General features: G+C 42.3%; 1 protein-coding gene across 5 annotated transcripts in view; it reads left to right on the top strand.

The window, feature by feature from the left end:
- The window catches only part of diaph2 (diaphanous-related formin 2), a 391,770-nt gene that overhangs the window by 344,835 nt on the left and 27,261 nt on the right, over positions 1 to 19,674 (top strand). For 4 of the 5 annotated variants that reach the window (XM_037076294.1, XM_037076293.1, XM_037076295.1 and 1 more), the window contains one exon: positions 167 to 232. The exons of the other annotated variant lie outside the window; for it this stretch is intronic. In XM_037076294.1, the coding sequence (XP_036932189.1) occupies positions 167 to 232 (66 nt within the window). The remainder of the gene's footprint in view (positions 1 to 166; positions 233 to 19,674) is intronic. 5 annotated transcript variants of the gene reach the window in all.

The following is a 19,674-nucleotide window of genomic DNA, read 5'->3' as shown; positions in this document are numbered from 1 at the left end:
TGTTTGGGTTTCCATACTCTGGGAGTGGTTCATTCCTGCCAAATATCTGAAACCTCTGATGCCTTTTTCTCTTTTCCTTTTATCTCCTCCCATCCCTTCTTTTCTTATCTCTCTCCATTTTTTTTCCTCTTCTTCCTTTATTGTTTTATCACCAACACTGTTACAGGTGATCAAAGTCCTTCCAGTCCAGGCTCTCGGTGGCCGGGTGCTAACTATGGTAACAGAACACTAGGTGTGTGTATTTAACTACCTTTTTTAACCCAGACCCAGCACCACCCTGCCCTCCTGCTGCACTTCCGCTGGCTGCATAACTCACATGACCTTCTTGTCAGAGCACTCAAACTGAGCTGGTCTACAACATGCAGAGTCCCGCGCTGAGTAATTGCATTTGAAGTCGTAGAGAATGAAATGCCAAAGGTAGAATATGTAAGATTTACTACAGTAGAAAAAAACTTCCTGATGACATAGCTCCTCGCTGCGTAAAGGAACTGCAGTTTATGAATAAATCAAAGCTAATTTTGCAAAATATGTAATGGGACATGATTTTTTACAATAATGTGTTTGAATAATTGAAACACACACAGAACTGAAGATCGCTGTTTCATGAGAACTCAGATTTCACAGTTGTCTGTGAATTGACTAATTACTCATGTGTACTAGCAAGATTTTGACAAACAACCAGGTTATAAGTTTCATAAGAAGATAATTCATAGTGCTGTTGTCTTTATTAAAGTATATTTAAAGCACAATACAAATCGAAAGCAATATGCCATTTAAAGTCTGCTCTCTATAAATGGTCATAAAGAGATAAATCCAGAGACAAAATGATGTGCTGCATTTATTAGAATAACAGCAGAAACTAATTCACACAGAATTATGGGAGGATGAGTAGATGTCAACGCCAGTGAAGGTCACATCAAATTGTTTCAATTGTAGGTGTCTGGAGTCTGTATTAACAAAAGCCTGCTTACAGAAAAAATACATTAATGGATGAGAACTTGCAGCAGATTTCATCACCTGGAATAGATTATTTTGGCCATGTTAAGACATCCTGCAGTAGAGGAAAAAAAAATGGACTGAGAGACTGTAATGGACATTAATGCCTGTACTGCTGACTGACAGGATGTAAATCTTACATTGAATACCTTTAATATTCAATGCAGTTAGATACACCAGTATTTAAGTCGCCCTGGTGTTGGCCAGTCATAATAATACAATCCCAATCGCGATCACGCTACTTGAGGGTTTTTGATTGGCTCAGTGTTATTTCTGACATGTAGAGCAGCTCCAGTTATCATCCGATTGTTGTGCTCTTAGTTACTGCTGTCACAGCATGATGTCACTTCCTGTTTTGTGGCGATGTTGCGGATGTGTTCTGAGTCTGTAGACCCTCATGCTTTGGCTTCTCACAATGGTTTTATGTGTCACATTCCTGTTTCCCCATATGTTCCCAAGTGTCACCTTGATTTGCACCAGCACCCCAGATGTCTCTTGCTGAACATTTCTTGCCTTTTATGGAATGTGTAAGAGCACTTTGGCTGAAAATGAATTGCCTGCGACTCTGGACTGATGTGTGTCTCCTACACTATGATATGTTTGATCTGTTTTTGTTGCATGTCCAAGTACCTTACATCATGCTGGTGTGTTCATAGATGAGAGCTTGTTAAGAGTATGTACAGTGTTTTTCCCCCCTGCAAGTCTTGTCCACCTCAGAAGTACTGGTCAGTTATTTTTGTACGTTGTGTAACTCTGAGAAAAAACAAAAGTTTACTTGTGAATATCTTTTAGTATATAATCAACAGAAGGCTCTTAAAGTATTTTAAAGTAAGCCAAGAGCAGGCCTTGGCAAGCTGACACCTGGCTATGAAAACTGTCTTTAAAGATGTGGAATGTTACCTCTTTGGTGGGAAGGAGCTGTTGCAAGAACTTGAGGTGTGAAAGTACCAGTTAAAAATAGTTTGGCTCACCTCTAAGCACAAAAACAGCTCTGAAATCAGAGTCCTCGACAGGAGTCCAGAGTGGGCATACGGAGTGACGATCGCTGGGTAGGTGTGACACTCATCTGTCTCCAGAATAGCATTGCTTTGTTCCATATTTCAGTGAATTTGAGGGATAAGAAATGTTCTGACTCACTGGGCTTTTGTGGTAAACAACAGTCTGAAGTGTCAGAAAACCACGGTTGTACAGAGGGAAGAACAATTAGGTTGATTGATGCCTGGACGGCTAGAGGATGCAAGGTTCTAACACTCAAGGAAGTCTTTTTCATTTTTATAAGCGTGGTCACTGAGGGAGTCAAAAAGCAACAGTGGGGTAAGGCACTCCTTTTTCAAGTTTGTGCCTTCTCTTTTATCCCATCTGTTGTTTTCTGAATGGAAGGGGCGGCTGAGAATTGGAGAATGTTGATTTTGTTGAACTCATTTCATCCCGTCTGTTTGCCTCCTGTTGGCTTCATCGGGCTGTGACCTTTAGTGTGAACTTGGTGGCTTGCAGCCAAATTTGAAATGGTTGGGATGAGAGTCAGCAACTCTCACACATTTTGGGCACACTGAGCCTAAAGGTAAAGCTCCCACTTTACCAGTCGAAGGTCCAACTCTCACCCTGCAAAACAGGTTTGGTAGGAATAGAGAGTTGCCCTTGCTTGCTGGGTTCCTCCTGATGGAAGCAGCCCTCAGTGGAAACACACATCTTTTGTGTTAACGCGGTTGTGGTGGGCTAGAAAGATCACCTTCCTGATATTTTGATGTATATTTGTCATGTCCAAGTGGCAGGAGATCCAGACGAGGAACGTGATGGCGGGTTGTGCCTTGTTTCCTTTCTTGCTGCCTGCGCCTGGGGTCCAATGCAACCTGGACCCTACTAAGAACCACTGAAAATGGTCTGCCACCTGCGCACTAAATGACGTGTCATGGGATCACTGTAAAATGAAATAGTGTTTGTCTCTGGTTATGAAAATGCTTGATATTAAATCAAATATTCTGTATGTCAGTGACCTATTTTATATTTTCTTGTGTTATTGCTTTGGTCTTATGATAGCTGTCTCTCCTGCATGGCATTGTGCATCAGACCTTTTCTCAGCATACTTTTTCCTCATGGGTTCCACTGCTATTCTACCAAGATGTATTATGCACTGACAACTCCGTGTTTGTTGATATGGAACCCGGACTGTGGTTTGATAAACAGCTGCATGGATTCATCACTCTGAGGTGATGAGAGGGGAAAATCCTTTTGACATGCTGGCTCCCAGGATTTTTTTTTTTCCAAATGGAATCTGGAAATGAGTTCAGCTGCTATAGAGCATAGGGGGGAATGTGCCTCATCTCATGGAAGAGGGCAAAATGAAATCTTTAGGCACAGTCTGAGGAAGAATTTTTAAAAGTACTTTCTGTACGGAAAAACAACTGAATTCCCACTGACGGAGGATTTGGTGACGAGAAGCGTGCCAGTCGCTTAAAGCTGTGTTTGGGTTGTTATTTCTTTGTGCGTGGTGGTAACTATCAACATTTTAAGCAGCATTTAAAGACGGATGGTGTAATTCTGGGTCAGTATAGCCACGTTAATGTTTATGTACTGTTGCTGTGTACATATTTGCTTTTCTCTCTGACTCGGGGACTGACAGCATTTCTGTCTCCGAATTTACTGCGAGGGAACGTTCTCCGAGCGGTTCTATCAGACAGTGTGCCAAATCTATTCATTCCTGCTTGTCATGTCTGTTGTAATCTCATGCTTTAAAGCTTGATTAACCTCCTGTCATCCTCAAACGAGCAGCGTGTACCAGAGAGAGTCTCTCAGAGTCACACAAGAATCTTCACTTGCGTCAAAGGAGTTCATTTAAACCCAGCGTGTAGTTTTTTTTTGTCGTCCCTCAGTCTACACTACACTCCAGCAGCCTACCTCAAGTGTCAGGGCTGAACACAATTCTAGGCGCCGCCAGTCACAATTACACCCAATTCCAGAAGCATTTCCTATTTCCTTGTCTCCACTTTGTGTAAGATGGAAAACCTAACCCGGGAGGCCATACTCATGTGTTATGCAATTACGGCAGCCAGTCCTAATTCAACACAGAGAAAGTGGATGAATTGATAGAGACCAGAAAAGCCACATTTCTGTAGTGGGCTCAGTCTCACTTCAGGGAGATAATATATGAAGTATGTTGTGGTGTTGAATCTGGTTGGTTTAAAACTAGATATATCAACTAATTTTTTGTTTTTTGTTTTGATCTTCACGAACTGTACTTCAAAATTAACTTGAACTTGAATAAAGATAAAAACAAGGTTTGAGTTGGCCCTACTCCTTTTCCATCTCCTATTCCCTCACTGGTGAGGCAGTTACCTGGGTATCTGGCAGGAGATTGGTGGGTAGAGAGCTGGAGCCTCTCATACATCCTGGCTCATTGATTTTCGGTCAGGGATGAAAGCCACAGACTCAGTAGGTCTTTCATACTGGGGGGCATCCCAAAAGACACATCAATCAGATTTCAAAGAGAACCAAGCCAATCTTATTTATTTACTGCCTTTTCAAAGTCATTACAATCCCAAACCAGGGCCTCTCTCCTCTCCTCACTCTGCCCCACTCCCCGACTTCACCTTCACAGGTCAGTCCATCAAAAGTTCCATCCTGTGTTCTCTGTAGTAAGCCTCTTAAGGACTTATTTGACATTGAACAGGGAGGGATCATCTCATGCCCATTAAAAAATACAGATGCGGTGATATAATGCTTGTCAGGGTTAAGGAATTTCAGCCCGACTATCTTATCCCCCGAAGCTTAGCAGTTAATTCAGTTGGTCAGGGCAGAGAGTGGGCCCCCTGTATGTTTAATGAAGATTAAATTACCTATTTTCTCTCATGAAATTTTAAAGGTAGAAAGGAGATGAATCTGCAAAGAGGCGAATGAAAAGACCAAAGGGGAGTGTCTTTACGAAGGAGATGCTGGCAGTGATTAAGAATGTCCTCTTCTTCTCCTATATCCCCCAACCTCATTCGTGACATAAATTATCCTTTTAATACTTATTACTTCTTTGTTTGTCATTCACATCAACCTGATGTAGACAACCGCAATATGTTCAGCCAGACAGCTATTTTGTCATCTTCCCCTCGATCTGCGGGGAAAGTCAGCCATTTGTTTCTTAAATTACATCACAGGAAGTGATAGTGATCGTAATTCCCTTAGCAATTAATTTGCTCACACATGTGTTGTACCCATCGCTTTATCTCTCTCTGGTTGTCTCTCAACCTCTATCGGTTGTTCTCCTGCACTGTTTCACCCACACACACACACACACGCATGCTTGTGACACATATCAGATAGGGACTGTTGCTGTAGGGTGTCTTCAAGTTGAGGGCAAAAGCCGTTTGCCTCCACAAGCTCCTGGCCTCCACTTCAGTTGATAGATGTTATTCATTGGGGCGGCCCTAGAGGCAAACCTACAGGAAGTGGATCTAACATGATTTGGGGACGAAGAGACCCAGAGGGTGTCGGTGCCTCTTGCTATAGCTCGGAAGGCTTAGTAGATGTGAGATATCAATAGAGTAGATGAGAGCAGAGCTCTGTAGAGACGTGCTGCTTGAAATCTATCACCTGCTTCCCATAGATAAGGATATTTATCAACAGCCAAAAGGAAAGGCAGATGGGAGGGAACTGAGGCATGGACAGCCACTCCATTTAAGATTTGACATCATAGGGCATAGACAAAGCCTTTGTCCCTCCCATTGACCCATAGAGCCTTTCTCTGGACCTGATCATTTTTCATCCACAGCAGAAACCCATCATGGAAATATAGATGAAGATTTTATGTACCATTTGAGTACCCTTGGCGCATAACTGATTCGTTGCTTGACTCTGCCAAGAGAGGACGTAAAGTAAGTGAGGTGTGACATGGAGCCATTTTGAGAGGATAAATCAAATCTTAATAAAAGGCAGTCTCTCCGAGTGGACACCAGGGGTCTCTCGCCCCTGCCCCAGCTGTTAAGTACCCCCTAAACCAGTCGCTGTTTAAATTATACTGAAGTTATCTACTTGAGTACAGGGTATCAACAGGGGACTGTCTGCGTGCCCTTTTGATGCAATTACGCCCTTTTACAACTCCCTGTCTGATAAAACTAGCTCCCAATGGCGATGCTTACTTTCTCTTTCCCTTTCTTTTTTTCTTTTTTTGAAATAAAGTCAATGACCTAGTGCTATAATGGACCCAGAGCTCTCAACACCTATGTCCAATATTGTCTCACTTTATTGGCACAGGGCCTCATTGATGTAAAAAGTACTCAGCCCTCCCGCCTAGTGGACCGTCAACGAATAACTGCACAGCAAAAACGTCTACTAACTTATCATATTCAATAATATCCTAGAGCGTTTGCAGTGGGCTGCTTTCTTTTTTCCTGCTCGCTCTCCAAACAATATTGGCTTTCAAGTATGTGGGCAGTTATGAAAGGTCACCCTAAGTGTAAATTGTCAATAGTGGATCAATTTTGGAGGGCAAATAAGCTTTGGAGGCCCCATAATGGAAGGTTTCATCTTATTTTTACCCAGGGCACATTCTCACAATAAGATTGATATCGTTCATTGTTTGATGAATTCCTAATAGACCTATAAACTTGCAGAGCTTAAAGCCAAAGGAATGCCTGTGGAAGCCAAATAAAGGGGAGGCAGTCGGACCATCCCACTATCTGAAAAATTGCCCTCATATAATTCCAATGGAATCTCGCCCAAGCCATCATGCTTAGTGTTGAAGGATGGGCAACTTGTGTCGGTTGAATTAAACCTTATTTATCGCTCATTAGGCATACAGCGGGGCCAACTGATGATCGGCTAGAGAACAAATAATGTGCTGTGGAATAGGATGCCATCCTGTATGGTTATGTGTTCCACTGACAATAAGAGGCACCGCTCCAATCAAATGCTTCTTCCTCTGCTGTCACGCTCATGCCTTTGTTTCTAACCTGCTTAATACGATGTGGCGATTACAAAAGTATAAGATATTATGTCCAGGCTGTTGTTTGCATTTGTGGTGTCAGCCACCATCTACAATCTGTCAGCCACAATGAGGTGAAATTAATATTTTACTTTCCCATTAGGAGGGCTTTATGTCAGTAATAGAGAGGTAACGGAAAGGAAAGGCAGACTGGGCGATGAGTGATAATAGCAATACCCAGTAATACAGATAAAGTGAAAATGTGTTGAAGAATGTTAAATGTTCTATTCAATAGGAAATGTGAATAAAGGTAATGCAAGGATAAAACACCATAAGGATATTAAAGAAATCACAATGTATATGATGCTCTGAGCTTGAACTGACTGACCAGATCTTGCGACATCGCTGATTTGTATCACACCTAACTTGGAAGTGTTACATGGTGAAATCAACATGTTTTCCGAAGGTGTTAATTAAGACATGCTTTCCTTTTCTGGAGTGCGAGGAAGTTCCATCTAAGAAGTAATTTGTGTATGCTGATCATGAGATTAACTGAAGACTGATAAAGAAAAAAAGCGTTTGTTTTTTTTGGGGGGGGGTTAAAATGAATAATGCAAAATTAGTGCAACTGCAATGAATGTGGCACCAAGAGAAAATAATATACATATATAATATGCAATATTTCATGTTATTTAAAACACTGAGCGACGATCTGCATGGCACCTTTTGTTCCTTGCTTAAAGGACAAACGATGTTGTTCATCGTACAAATTGAAACGCCCACTGAGGCAATGGGACTGTGATTTTAGGATATATGGTTCACATTTGTTAGTTCTTGAAGTCTGCAGTTCTTAAATTAGAACACAAAATGTTCAAACAAATTTGGACGTGACAGCAGGAAATTGCAGAGCAAAACAGACATTAAAGCTAAGTGATTAAAGGAAGTAACCTGACTGTGTCCTGCATGACTTCTTCACCACAATCTGGGTGACTACTAAATTCTGATTGGCTGGAGGGTGTCTATAATAAGTAATGGGCAGCTCATAAAAAGGTGAACAAATGCTATATTTCATTTAAAGAAAGCCGACTGTCCCTCTGAACAGGCCATACCAAGCAATCAGCTATTCAACAAACAACTTCAGGCTGCAGTTATTTGTTCTTAATGTGTTTTAATGATCCAGGGACAGTGACATAGCTGGTTAGCTAGCAAGTTCTGTTATTTAACATGCTGTCAAGTTATAATCACTGTTTGTCAACTGTAAGCAATGTTATTAACAAGAAATCTTGCTAGCATACCATTAGCTTTCTGGCTAGCAGCTGTGCCAAAGGGATAGATTACTGATATATGGTCACGATGTCAGGCTTTTACCCTCACATGATGTATATAATGTCATACAATCAATGTGCAAAACACAACTCAACTTCAGTTTTTAAGATTTCTTTACATTCAAGCCTGACTGCCTCTTTTGGTCGATGTGGGAATCAAAAGCAACAAAATCAAGCTAAAAAGGTTGATTATTTCTGACACTATGTTAGAAAACTGCACACCCTTCAATTAACACCAAGAAAAACAATTCCTCGCAAATCTGATAGCAGCAGTTAACCTCACACACCCTTAGAAGGATGTGCACAAATTTCACAGCCCAGGTGTTTCATTTACTTAATGTGAATATCTGCTGTTAGCAATCTTTGGGACTAACTGAACAACACAAATCAAAAGCTTAATAGAAGGCATGCATTGCTTTCCAGGCACTGACTTAAACGCTCATCTTTCAGGGTCGAAAATAAATCTGTGGTTTTCTTCCTGACGGTCATTATTGCAATCTGTGAAAATGTGCAGTCCAGATTTTCAAGACTTGTGTGCCGATACACGTTCACAGATAAATGTGATGAGAAATGTGATTTGACTCATATCGGAGAAAAAATATGTTTAGTGTGTTTGTCAGATTATTTGTAGGAGAGGGTGATGGATGACAAGTTGACATAATCAAGGACTGAAAAAAAAAAATGGAAGTCGTGCTGACATACATTGCGGTGAAAAGAGGTGCGTGCGTGACCGGGTGAAGGTAGAAGACAGAGGCATGGAGCTCAGTGAAATGGAACGTGTGGGCGTATGATTGACAGGCGTATTAATAGCGGTAGCGATAAAGAGTTAAAGAGGGCAGATAGACTGAGGGTTAAACGAAGGTAAAAAGCAGAATACCTCTCCACACACACACACACACACACACACACACTGGGCGTGCAATCAGCAAGAATGCTCCCTACGCTCAGGCACTCCCCCCTCCAGTCAAGCATGATTGTGCTTGACATGGTTCCATCACTAATGCTGACTGATGCCCATTTGCTAGGCTCTTCACATTTATTTATTTATCTGTTTATTTGCGTCAAGTTTTATTTATTGATGGGCCTCAAGGATATGATGGCAAATCTCCATTTGCTCACACGGGGAAGTAAGATGTGGCAGGCTATAAGGGTGTGCAACATTTACACGCGAGTGAACAAAAGACGGAGGGAGGACAGAGTTCACCTTTTTTATTTAGATTCCAGCAGTTGAAATAGCTGTTCCTCTCTGGTAATGGAAAAGTGATATGGCCCATTTAGTTACTTAGCACTAATCCCAATGGTTTAGCCGCTTCTCTATTTTTTCTTCCCTTTTATCTCTTTGTCTTTTCTCCACTCGTTCTTTTGACTTCTATTTGGTTAGAGCCTGATGGAAGGATTTGAACGGGGTCAAATTACTCCCTTGCCTGTATGAGTTTTCCCAGCTTCAGCTGCACTCTCTGCCACATTAAGTGCATGCAGCGTGTTGCCGTTCTAGTTGACCACCAAATACCCACGAGGGTTTTAAATGCGTGCTCTATTTAATGCCGTGTGTTCACATAACCTCGTATTCTGCCCAAACTTTTTTAAGATGTGGTCTCCTGTTTCGTCAGGCTGTTTTCGTTTTCTATTCGTAGTGTTTAATAAGATGTCCCCTTGCTTGTGATTGTTACATAGGATGATGCAATTAGAGCGTAATGAGTGTAAGTGTAATTGTTGTTTATTTTCACAATGACATATTTGCTGTTGTAAGCTACAGGGGGAACAGCGATGCTTAATTACCCACAAGTGTACAATTTGAGATCATTAGCTTTAGAAGCCAATATCTCTGGCCAGAGGTCTGCCAGAGGACCTCTGGTCTACTCTTGTAATGTGGTGGTGTAAGGAATGCCAAGTCGAAAACTGCTGAAGGGTCATTTTTTTTGAACATCCTAAATCTTAAGTTTCCCGTCCATGCTGTCCACGTCATTACATTTTCCGGACATCAGTTGACTCAATCTAAGATTTTGATTAACTTTTCAGTGGTAAGTCTTAGGTCAGCTCCGACAATATATACATGGAGATTTATCATCTTATCTTATAAGTTATAATGACATAAAAAAGTGGGTTAAAGGGAACTAAAAAGAGTTGGGTTTTCTTCAAAGTGTGGATCATTTGTCTGAGTTCAGACATTTGTCACTTTTGGGAAGTCTTGGTAGGTGAGGATAGGAAGGACGGGGAATCTGATGCCATTGTATCCCTGTCTTTGGGCTGAAGAGGAAAGAAATCACTTGCAACCCTACACTTTCTACCCCATGCCCAAAATAGTGTCTGGAGCTCGCAAAGCTCCGTCTCCAGCAGGAGCTGATTGACATCTGTGCTCTTATGGAGACAGGGCTCCCGCCCAACTGCATCTGCGTGTTTATTTGAATTCATCCAAAACAGTTAAACTCTTCTCTGCTGAGGAGGAGGGGAGGGGGAGAAAATAAACAAGAAGGGAACACAACAGCTTGGTATAATTCATGAATTCCATAAACGACAATGTTACTCCCCTTAGAGATGACTAATATGTCAAGTTTAAAAATAGGATGGTGTGCCACAGTTAAGACCCTGTGCCTCCAGTGAATGAGTATTAAGCAGATAGACGGTAAAGTGTTGAGATTTGTGATATGCTGATGCATAATTATGTCTGACTCAACTGTATGCTTATTTGGGAGTATATGTGTAAACTATATGTGAATTGTATGTGTTTTTCTATGTGTGCAGTTTTACTGTATGTAAACCAATCTGGATTTCCACGTGAAGTCCATAACCTTAAGTTAAATGCGGCAGGATGAGGGCCTGGGAAGTTGCCGAACAGTACGGGGGTCATGCATTAGTGGAAAGCCAGTGGAGGTTGCTGAGTTTGTAACATCTTCACCCTGCAGGCATTGCCAGCTAAGTAAAGGATGAGGCTGCACACTGCATTACCTCAACTATTATTTTTTTTTTTTTCCTTCTACTCTAGATGAGTTTCTTCCAGTAGCTCAGGTCACTGTTGCCCCGGGGCGGATTATGGCAGATGGGAGCTGTGATGTTTCTTAAGATTTCCGACAAGTGAGGATGGGAGTGTGTGTCTGGGTGTGTGTCCATACGTTTGATGTTGTTTTTTTTTTTGTGTGTGTGTGTGTGTGTGTGTGTGTTTTATTTGTGTGTGTGTGTGATTCTGCTTGCCGCCTATTTGTGGGAATGTTAACTGAAGCTTAGCGTTCCTTGGCAGGCCAGCGGTTGACCTGATTTCTGTGTCACAGCGTGACTCACGCAGGTTAGCTTTTTAAGGAGACAGTGAGGTCAGCGTGAATACTAAAGCCGCAGACATGTCGCCTGAATCTCATTCCATCCAGACGCGGACTCCGGCTGTGGCATAGCTGAATATGCACGCACAGTCACACATACAACATACATGTGGCTTCATATTTTGCGTCAGCTATGTATGCCATTCCATTGTAAATATTCAGCCACAATACACTGATCAGTGAGAGAGCATGTAAAATCGTTTATGATCTGCATTATTAAAGTCTCCTACATGGTAGGGCTCTTCCTTCCCCTCCAACTGATATCACCATTAATATGTTTACGGCAGTGGCAACAGTCTGTCTGAGAAATTGATTTTTCTTTTGCCAATTGTAAAACTTTTATGACAGTCAATATGGCTGAAGAAGCAGCCCCTCCATTATTTTACTGGATCTGCTGCTAGCTGAATAGATGGTTCCTGCTTATAAACCTTGAATAATTGAACAGGGAAATCAGTCAATGAGAGCGGGAGAGGCACAAGGTCTTGATGGCTTGATGGCCAAGATGACAGCTTGTGAAAGAAAAAGACAGCAGACTGATTAGCCAATGTGTCATGTTGCTTCATCGCTGTCTGTATACTGAGCTCTCTCATCTCATCTCCCCTCTTCCTCTCACCCATCCCCTTCTTAGTCTGTCCCTCTCCCTCGCTTCCTCCCTTTCTTCTCTTTCCTCTTGTGTTACTCAAATTTCTTCCTTATCAACCTTACTTTGCCCCATTCCTCACTTTCCCCCCTCTTCAGCCTAATGCCCTGTTTTCTTTTAATGCTTTATTTTTACTCACATCCTGTCTCCATCCATCCCAATGACCCTGTGTCACTCCAGGCAGAATTATTACTCTTGGATGGAACATCGGCTCAGTGGCGCCGTACTCTGCTCTCTCCGCATTATCCATTTATGGAGTATCCCCTTTTGTGGTGAGCCATCTTCCTATAGTCCAGTAATGATAGGAGTCTTGGCGACCCCGTGCATTTGCACTGTAATATAAGACATTCTCATTAGCCCGAGGATTGCGCGCTCTCTCATGTCCATTACATTAATTGCTACACATCACTGCCTGCCATGCCCGTCAGTGTTCGGTTACATCGCTGGCATCATTTGCCCTGCATCACCTTACTGGCCCAGAATTGCTTTGCCCAGAAAGGTGAGAAAGGTAATTGAAAAACGCTATGCAGAGAATTCGAGAAGATGTTTTTAGTCAAAAAATTCTCAAGGAGATAATCTTACCAGTTTGTTTGTGTTTTGTTACATGAGTGGATGCCAATGAAAAAGAAATGTTTTCAGATCAAATAAATTGAAGCCAAGTGCCCTTCCACCCCCGCACCATCCCTCTGTTGTCAGTCATCTCTTCCCATAATAGGGAAGCAGGCCGCTACCATAATTGCTTTGATGGTCCAGCCTGAACAAATCACTTCTGGGCATAAAGAGAAGCCTTGGAGATGGCAGCCAGAGAGAAAAGGTGCGAATGAATTAAAGCACTTTGCGTTCCTCTGGGGCATGTGGCCCAGATTTTTCTTCAGAAAAAAAAAAATATATAAAAATAAGGAGAGGAGGGAGTGTGGGGGTGGGGTGTGCCTCTCTTCCTTCAAGAATAAATGGCAGTAGAAGCAATAATACACATCGAGCCTCCATTATGCCAAAATGGAGAGCTTTTTCAGGGACGACACAATGGCACTGACATAGTTAACTGGCAGGTGGAGAAAGGAGGATTTCAGTGGAAATAATCTGATTTTGAACGGGGCTCCCATCTATGGGAGAACCTCTGGTCAAGCCTTTTGTGGAGGAACAAAAGTTTGGGCCTTTGGAAGCAAAGCTTTGAATGTTTTAGTAGAGCTGGGTGAATGGGCCGAGTGAATGGCCCCCAGTGCTGCCGACTGCACAGGCCGACGTCAGACAGAAGCTTGTGTAGCGCCACTCAGCTTCCTCTGGACCTGACAATGACAGAGTCAGGCCCTTTTTTTTTTCTTCTCTCTTCTTTTTCTTTTTTTTTTTAACCTTGAACCAAACAGAAGAGCTTTACTTAATAATCTTATCCGTCACTTCTACTGCTGGAATTGTATTCATAGTGAGTCTGCCAATCAGAATCATCTGCAGATAGTCTGTGAATGCAGCAGCATGATCTTAGGATATCATGTCACAACTATCCAGCTGTACTAATCTCTCTGTATAAAGAAACTGCAGCCTTATACATCCTGACTCATGGTTTGATCTGCAGAAAGGCAGAGGTGACAGAGGGTTGGAGATACAGCTGATATGGCTGGAAAGACAGATATTGAGTGAGCTTAGTGTAACATCACTGCTCCTATCTCAGAAAGCTGTGCAACGTTATTCTAAAATTGCATTTTGCTGTGAAACTGAAGTCTGGTGGCAGCTAGACAAAACTTTTAGTCCACTGTAAAGAACCAACGTGCACACGATCCAGATATGTTCATTATTCTATTCAGAAGCAGACGGGGTGTCTGAGGGGGAATCTGCCGTTCTCAGAAAAAGTTCAATTATGACTACAAGCTGCACAGGTTGAGTTGTCATGACTATGACACAAAAGCAGTGGGGCCATTTTACTAATCCTGCTGCAATCTCACAGAACCTTCAGGGGTCACAAGCCCCCAAATCAAGGCTCCATGGGTGTCTGGAACATCACTCTTTCCAAATAGCCTTGCCTTTTTTTTCCCATGCAGGCGAAGGCACGCCCCTTGTTAGTTCCACCCTGATCCATTTGCTTCTCTCAGTCACCCCACCAGCCCAGCCTGCACCCTCCAATTCCTCGCTATCAAAAAACAAATCTTTGACCCTCTTTTCAGCGGGTCTGGCTTTTGTTTGTGGTTGACAGCCGATTCAATCCATCAGAACTCCAGGTGCAGTTCTGTTGCAAAGGAGTCATTTGTCCGCATAAACGCAGACGGCTGATCGCATCAGACACTTGTATCTTTGGATATATGAAAAAGGACAAATATTAAACCTGTCAAATATTCGCATGTCATCTGCTTAAAGGGACATTTAGAAACAAAAATAATGAAAGTGGTGTATTTTCCCCCCAAAAGGAACATTTTGACAGAAGTCAACTTCAATGCCTTATTCTCTCCTTTCATGGATTTCTTTTATGTCTGTCTTGATGATCACCCTCCACATCACCCTATAAGGATGGAGCCGTGGTTATAATTACTTTTCATATAATCATTTTGCTGCTTTATTGTCGACAAGAGCGCAGTTTTCCTTGTCAACTTGAGTTAAGCACATTCATCTTATGCACTCATTTGAAGAGTGTTCTTTAACAGAAATGAGGTTGAATACATCCACACGCCACAAAGACCAACCGTTATCAGCGCCGACTAGCTAATTAAGGAGTCTCTACGACTTGTTACTTGCCAAGGAGTGTGCAGTGGGTCCGTCGCCATGTATCCGACCATGTGTTTCAGGGAAATGTCTAAGGCATTACATCTGCCCTCCCTCCATCCATAATTAACCTCCCCCCATTCATAATTCAGATGTGTTCTTCACACGTCTTCTGGTGATATGACATTATTTTGCAGTGGCTAAACAGACACCGTGGCGCCCCTGGTGCACGGGCATGTGTGCGTCTGCGTGACACACTTTTTCACTGTCGAGGCTCCGCCCCAGCCACAAGTGCAAGTTGGAAGCTGCCGCTGCTTTATTCTCTCTGTCATTATGCAGTTCAGGAGTGAGAATACAAGTTTGTCCTTTAAGTAGAATATTCACTTTTTTTGTTGTTTTTGTTTTCACAAGGACAGCACACCACCATGCTGTCAATTAAATTCCTCAGTGATAGCATTCATATTTGTAGCAACTCAATTCCATTGTGTAGTTTAAATTGTACAGCATGTGTTCCAAAGAAAATTAATGTGCATATTAGTATTTATAGCAAGACCTCATAACGCGGTTTTCATTGCGTATTATGAGTAATATGTTTGCCTTCTCAAGGACAGAAGTGTAGGACGGAGAGCCACAGAGAGTGAAAAAAGGAAAAGGTTGTGATAGGGAAAAGGAAGAAAAGAAATGCATGATGGCATCAGGAAGGACGTGGAAATGTCATGAGAGAGAGAGAGAGAAGAGCAGAGACTTAGAAAGGAGCGATGGGGAGAAGGGGAGTGGGCATCCCATTGCCAAAGCAGCACTCAATATTGTGTCCAGTCCTGAAGGATGTGACATATTTCTCCAGTCTTTGTTGGCTGTTTTAATCAGCTTACATATGTCCTGGATGAAAATTGAATTTGTCTGGAAGAGAGGAAGATACTATTGGCTCTACCACTGCCTCTTGATTATGTGTGCGTGTGTGCGTGTGTGTGTGTGTCTGTGACGGCTCGCGAGTGTCTGTCTGCGTGTATCTGAGCGTGCGTGCGAGCATTGTCCGCACCAGAGCCAACCAATTCATAACAGCATCGGATTGTGTTTCTCCCATATATCATTGTCAATGCAGCTCACCTCTGCAGTGCCAGCTTATTTAATGGCCAAGACCTAAACTCAGAGTGCACAAAAGACCCCCACATCCCTCCCTTTCCTGCCCATTTGCCCTCTAGCGTTTGGGAGTGTTTTTGTGTTTGTTACACCTGTGAAACAGACGTGTGTGTGTGTGTGTGTGTGTGTGTGTGTGTGTGTGTGTGTGTGTGTGTGTGTGTGTGTGTGCCGTTGTTTATTTTTCTTCTGTGTATTTTTTTTTTTACTGTATTGTTGAAGTATGTCAGTTTACAGAGCGAGAGCCACCTGTGATTCAACACATGACACATATCTCACCATATGCTTCCTTACTGTGCCGCTGAGACAGCTGGAGATAGCAACCCGCCTTCATACAGGCTTTAAGACGACTATCATATATGAAGGCACGCTCCATTAATGCGTCCGTCTACTCAGGGGTTTGAACAGTCTGTCTGGCACAGCAAGACTTTCCTCTGAGGAGTTCATCCCTCAACAGATCGCCACTTTATGGATAGCATCTTTTTTTTTTCTTTTTTTTTTTTTTTTATTATTTTGATCCAGTGCAATCTTTCTCTGCAGCCATGATTGATCACAAATATCACACAGTATGTTCCTGACGTGCAGCAGAGATTTTAAATAGGAAAGTGTTGCGCCTTTGAACTGCAGAGTGCACTGGAGTGAGTCAAGCATTCTGCGAGAAGCAAGGCCGAGATTATTCACTGTTTCCTATGATGCACTCTTGCCCTGTCTTTTGTTCATTGAAGTAGGCCATGTCAAGGAAATAAAAGGGGCAGCAGAAGAAACAGCGTGGATACAGACATCCTGCGGCGGAAAACTTCCTGCTTTGGTTGGAACGAAATATAGAAACCACTTTTATAAAAGAATATTTTCATATTCTCAAGCATTGAAGTATCCCGATGCTGCAGACGCAGTGTTGGCCGTACTGCGGGTTACTACAGCTTCCAATTCAACACAACCTCCAGAGTAGGTCACAGTTGCTCACAAATAACTAAATACAGTACCTGCTCTTTTTAGGTCACTTCATTTGCATGGGGAAGGGGTGGTGCTTTTAGGGAGGGGGGGGGGGGTGAGGTTATAAGGCATTCTTGATTCAGATGCAAATGGGACAGTTATCAGCAGCCAGGACCTGATGAATAATGGGATGTACAAAACGCACGGCCCTGCATAAGGAAATGAAAGAGCGCCTCTTTTCTGCCCCACTGATTTCATTATAGACACTATTATTGGCTTAGAATGGCAACATCTATTATCTAGAGTCAGAATGTGACCATTTTTTTTCTTCTTCCTTTTTTTTTTTTTTTTTTCCTGATGCGGACAGTCTTTTACTCCCGTCAAACCTCATCAAATATTGCTGCCCCAGATAGGGCAACAGGCACAATGTGCAGAGTGGGAGCCTCCAGGCGGTGGTCAGATATAGGAACTGTTAATGTGTCTTTAGCCTTGAGACGGAGCTCTGCCCTGATGACTGGAACTGGCAGTCTTTAGCAAGACCAGTAGCTAAATATACACTTTTAATGCCTCCTCAGTATCTGGTTATCATGCAGGAGTTAGATGAAGGATTTTTTGGTTTGTCTCTTTGGTCACTGGAAGCAGATTGTACCATGTAAGGCTGTAATATTTAAGAATTTGTCACCTGTCCAGTTTATACTCAAAACAAGTAGGTACCGGTGCTTTTCATTCAGTCGTCTGGCATTGAACCTCCAGGAAAACATTAGGTAGTGAGGGGAGGAACTGGGTAAACGTGACTTCACATCATCATTCCGGATGTTGTTTAACAATTGACAAACTCTGTGTTCAATCTCTAATTATTTTTAGCTGTTATCCATCTTATTATTGCTGTTATGCAGCTTGTATGGTAAAAACAAAAAGATATAGTAATATACTGAAACTGGACCACAAATGTTGAGCTGGGCCAGACAGTTTCCTGGAGACAATACCTTTAGAGGTGAATAAATGTTTTTAAGCTGCCTCGTTGATGGAGGACATTTCATTCTTTTAGACAGCTGAACAGCAATGACAAGACACAACATGACATTAAATGCATTGCTCAATAAATATATCCTGTCTGAAGCGCGGTGCTGTACCTGCCAAACTGAATTGCCCCCTGAATTGCCTGTAATATGGGGACACAAAAAAAAAAAAAAAGTGAAAAGTAGATCATTTGGAGTGGAGGATCTAAGAATAGAAGAGAGCCTGTGGCAGAGGGCAGAGGGAACGAGAAGGCAGACGGATCGGCTGTGAATAAGACTCACTGACAATGTGATAATACTTGAACTAACCTCCTGGGATGTGTAATGTGTTTCTTTACCTTAGCTAATGTTACCCTCTGACATTCTCGCCGAGTTCTCAAACATTTTCACCGCGTCCTCGTTTTAAACTGAATAAACACAAATTAGGTGTGGCTGTTCGCTGAATGCCAACTTGTGTATTTCGGTTGCACTTTAAGCCGTGTGTCACATCACAGAGGTTGTTAATAAGCACCGAGACGAGACTCGTATGTGTTCGTACCGCCGTAGTTCTTGCTATGAGAGAACATATTTCTGTTTATATACGAAACACTATAAGCGACGTAATTTCTTCCTGGTTTTCAGAGGAGTATTACCCACATGTATTCGAACATAAATGAGCAGAGCCTAAGAGGGAGGCTCTACAAATTTACATTCTGCCTTGCACTTCTTTTTGAAGATGCTCCCAATCTGCCTTTTCACATGCGCACAAATGGATGCCAGTACTATAAAAAAAAAAGAAAAAAAAGAATTCCATATTTGCGTGCTGGTCGGAGAATTTCTAAGAAACAGACAAAAGGCAGACCTTGGACAGTCTTTCCTTTCCCATATCCCAAGTGACTTCCCCAGAAGCATATGATTACAATACACCTCCAGTGTAATCCCTAAATTACCCAGCGCGATCGCTATCTGTCTTGCAAAAATTGAGTAAGCTGGCAAGGTGGCAGAGGAACAAAGTGGATAACAATATCTTTGCCAGCCGCGGCATAGGACAGACACTTTTATCGGAGAGCCCCTGCATGTTGTGAAGTTAAGCAAATTGGTTCTGCTTTCACTGAAGCACAGTGTAGTTTAGGTACCTTATAAAAGGGTTTACGACGCCTCTTGCCAGCCGAGTAGAAACATTCCATTCTTCACAGAAATATCTGGCTTTGGTTAGATTATGTCTGTTTCTATTCCTGTGCTTGGTGTGTTGGGGCTCAATTCGCCAGGCCCTTCACCTCTCAGAGCTTAGCCTTAATCTGCATTAAACGGAGGCCCGGAAAAAGACAGGAGTGATTATCACGACGTTATGTGCTCAGAAGCCTTTATTTAATAATTTGTTTTAATGTCTCCGACTGTGTTCAGTATGTCATCAGGATGGCAGAGTCAGAGGTTAGCTTTTTTTTAAAAATTATTTTAAGAGGATAAACAAATCATCTGTGAGAATGGAGGGAGACAACAGCTAAATTTCAAATCTCGAGAATTTCCCATTTAATTGTGTTTTATTCCTGTTCTTTACAGTCAAAATGCCAGCAGATTTGGCCGGCTTTGTAGGACAGCAGCTTGAGGTAAATGGGTTATAATTCAGCGGGAGGAAGAAAAAAAAGAGCTGTTAACAGGATCATCACAGGGGAGACACAAAGGGCTTCAATTAACTGATCACCTTTTATAATTTCACACAAACAGATGATGCATCATG

This window comes from Acanthopagrus latus, chromosome 18 (genome assembly GCF_904848185.1).
Source record: "Acanthopagrus latus isolate v.2019 chromosome 18, fAcaLat1.1, whole genome shotgun sequence".
NCBI classification, from domain to species: Eukaryota; Metazoa; Chordata; class Actinopteri; order Spariformes; family Sparidae; genus Acanthopagrus; species Acanthopagrus latus.
This window is presented reverse-complemented; position numbering and strand designations above follow the sequence as displayed.